This window comes from Anneissia japonica, unplaced genomic scaffold, assembly GCF_011630105.1.
Source record: "Anneissia japonica isolate Jap-2015-1 unplaced genomic scaffold, ASM1163010v1 scaffold1764_len714935_cov166, whole genome shotgun sequence".
NCBI lineage: Eukaryota > Metazoa > Echinodermata > Crinoidea > Comatulida > Comatulidae > Anneissia > Anneissia japonica.
The window spans coordinates 552,679-555,130 of NW_022757468.1; the positions used below are offsets into that span (position 1 = coordinate 552,679).

At 34.2% G+C, this 2,452-nt stretch overlaps 1 protein-coding gene across 3 annotated transcripts in view; it reads left to right on the top strand.

Annotated features, from left to right (window-relative positions):
- Window positions 1-2,151, top strand: part of LOC117124757 (zinc metalloproteinase nas-7-like) — a 13,698-nt gene extending 11,547 nt beyond the window's left edge. For all 3 annotated transcript variants that reach the window (XM_033271075.1, XM_033271078.1, XM_033271077.1), the window contains one exon: window positions 895-2,151. In XM_033271075.1, coding sequence (XP_033126966.1) covers window positions 895-1,142 — 248 coding nt within the window. In that variant the 3' untranslated portion in view covers window positions 1,143-2,151. The remainder of the gene's footprint in view (window positions 1-894) is intronic.
- Window positions 2,152-2,452: the final 301 nt, after the last annotated feature.

Sequence of the window (2,452 nt, forward strand, 5' to 3'; positions counted from 1 at the left end):
AACTCAAAATAATGCAAAAAAGATTATCAGGATTATATCTGGCTGTCATCCACTTTCTCACTCTTTTCCTTTATTTTGTAATTTAAGCCTTAAATTGCCTGATATTAATGATCATTCTCTTCAATAGTGTACATTTTTGTACTCATCCATTGCATCAATTCTTCCAAATATATTTTGCAATATTTTCAGACCTAATTTTTTTCTATGTAACTAGAGTACAAGGGCTATGTCTCAAATTTATATCCCCACCAACAGAACAAGTTATTTAATAAAAATAATAATTTGCGATTTGTATAGCGCCTCCCGTTGGACCAACCTCGAGGCGCTTGACAACAACGGAAGGAAACGGACAAGAGAAAAAAAAACCATGAACCTAGACTAACATGAACCTAGACTTTATGCACCAGCAGATCAAAATTCCCCCTGGAGCAAGGGATCTCATGGGAACCACACCCTCATCTCTTTATTTAAAGAATCCTTTTCACGAGCCTGCTGACAATACTAAAATCAGTGATATACTTACAATTAATGGTTATTGATCTATTGTATTTCCAAAATATAATTTGCAAGTTGCATTGGGTATATCGACAGATTACCTGGACTATTTAGCCAATGTTGACATTTGCTTAGCGAAAGGCCAAGAGTGTTCTAATTTGGCAGTCCATATTTCCTCTGTACGTGTGGTTATGAGATTATTGTACAGCAATATTAACAATTTTTTGTGAGTTACAAGGGATAAAGTAAGCATCACGATTGCTTCAATCGTTTTTGTTATGTTTTACTTTAAAAAAACAGTGGCCTATACCATATTCCTTGTTGCATTATGTCTGTAGGCCAAGTATGTACTGTAACTTCGAGTAAGTATTACGAAATACATTTTCTTAAATTTTCCAGACACTTGTATTACGAACAACGGCTTCAACTATCGAGGAACCTTAGATTATACCGTCAGCGGTGTAACCTGTCAACGTTGGAGCTCAAATTGGCCCCACAGCCACCAACTTTTCACACAAACCAATGTAAATGACAAGGGACTTGGGGATCACAACTACTGCAGAAACCCAGACGGTAGAGAAAGACCATGGTGTTTTACGACAAAGAAGAAGCCTACCTGGCAGTACTGCGACTTAAAGAATTGCTAAGTTGAGACCTACTCTGTTTAGGGGCTAACATACCAAGTGTGGACCCTGATCTGTGGCCTAGGACCGTATTTATGAGTGATCGAGTATTCAATGTGAGCGAAGTAAAAAAAAGTCAAAAACAACTTAATAAACAATATGTTAAAATTTTCATTGATTCAACGAATATTTATTAATAATTTGTTTCTTAAAATTTATTTATATCTATGTCTATTACTATATAGGCCTATGTTATCTATTTTGCTCCTCCGCCGAGGAGGGTATGTTGTATTCACCGCTGTTTGTCTCTCTGTCTATCTGTTCGTTTGCAGGATTAACTAATTAATGGATAATTAGTGAAGTGGTAGATTATTGGTCTAAGGAAGAGTTGATTTAATTTTGGGATGAAAATGTCAAAGGTGAAAATCAAGGTCATGGAAATTCGAATAATTTCCTTAAAAACTTACCCTTGGGCATAACATAAAATAATGGATTCGCCCGGCTCGCTCATAAACACCCGGTATGTCTTTAAGCACAGAGCAGGGGTATGCACTCTATGAAGTGCTGAATTGTATTATGTATTTATTTTAGGCGCATTATTACCATATTGGTAATCATAACCATATAACTTAATCATTGAACAAGAATATCAATGTGACTTAAGACCCTCAGGAGAGGAGAGAGTTATTGAAAAGTGCAACATCTAGTCCCGATTTATTTGCGCTATATAAATCCATCTATTATTATTATTATTATTATTATTATTATTATTATTATTATTATTATTATTATTATTATTATTATTATTATTATTAGTATCATTATTATTATTAAGACGCAATACAATGAGCATTTGCTGTTATAAATACAGTTCACTTTTGACGTCAGTTTACCGTCCACACAATACACTTATGTTAACAACAAAAATTCATCATTTCTGTGGAAGATGTACCGTACCGTAATAAAACAGTCTACATTGTACCACCATATTAGTATTCATAATCAAAGGCAATAAACTACAAATCAAGTTTAACATTTGATTGTTAACTTCATGGACTCATTGGCACGAACGGGGGTATCGAACCCCCGTCCGGAACATCCCCCACCCTTTGTTGCGAAATCCTGACACCACTCCTGCCTAGAATAGATGTTTACAATTTGGAAAAGTCAAAAAGCATTTGACAAAGTCATTAACTAATTAAATAATTATAGGGCAATGTGGTTTTCCATGGGTACAATCACATACCAAAGTGCACTTTCTTTTGAAATGTTTTATTGGAGATTTTATTTTTGAAACTACTGTTTACATATATATATATATATATATATATATA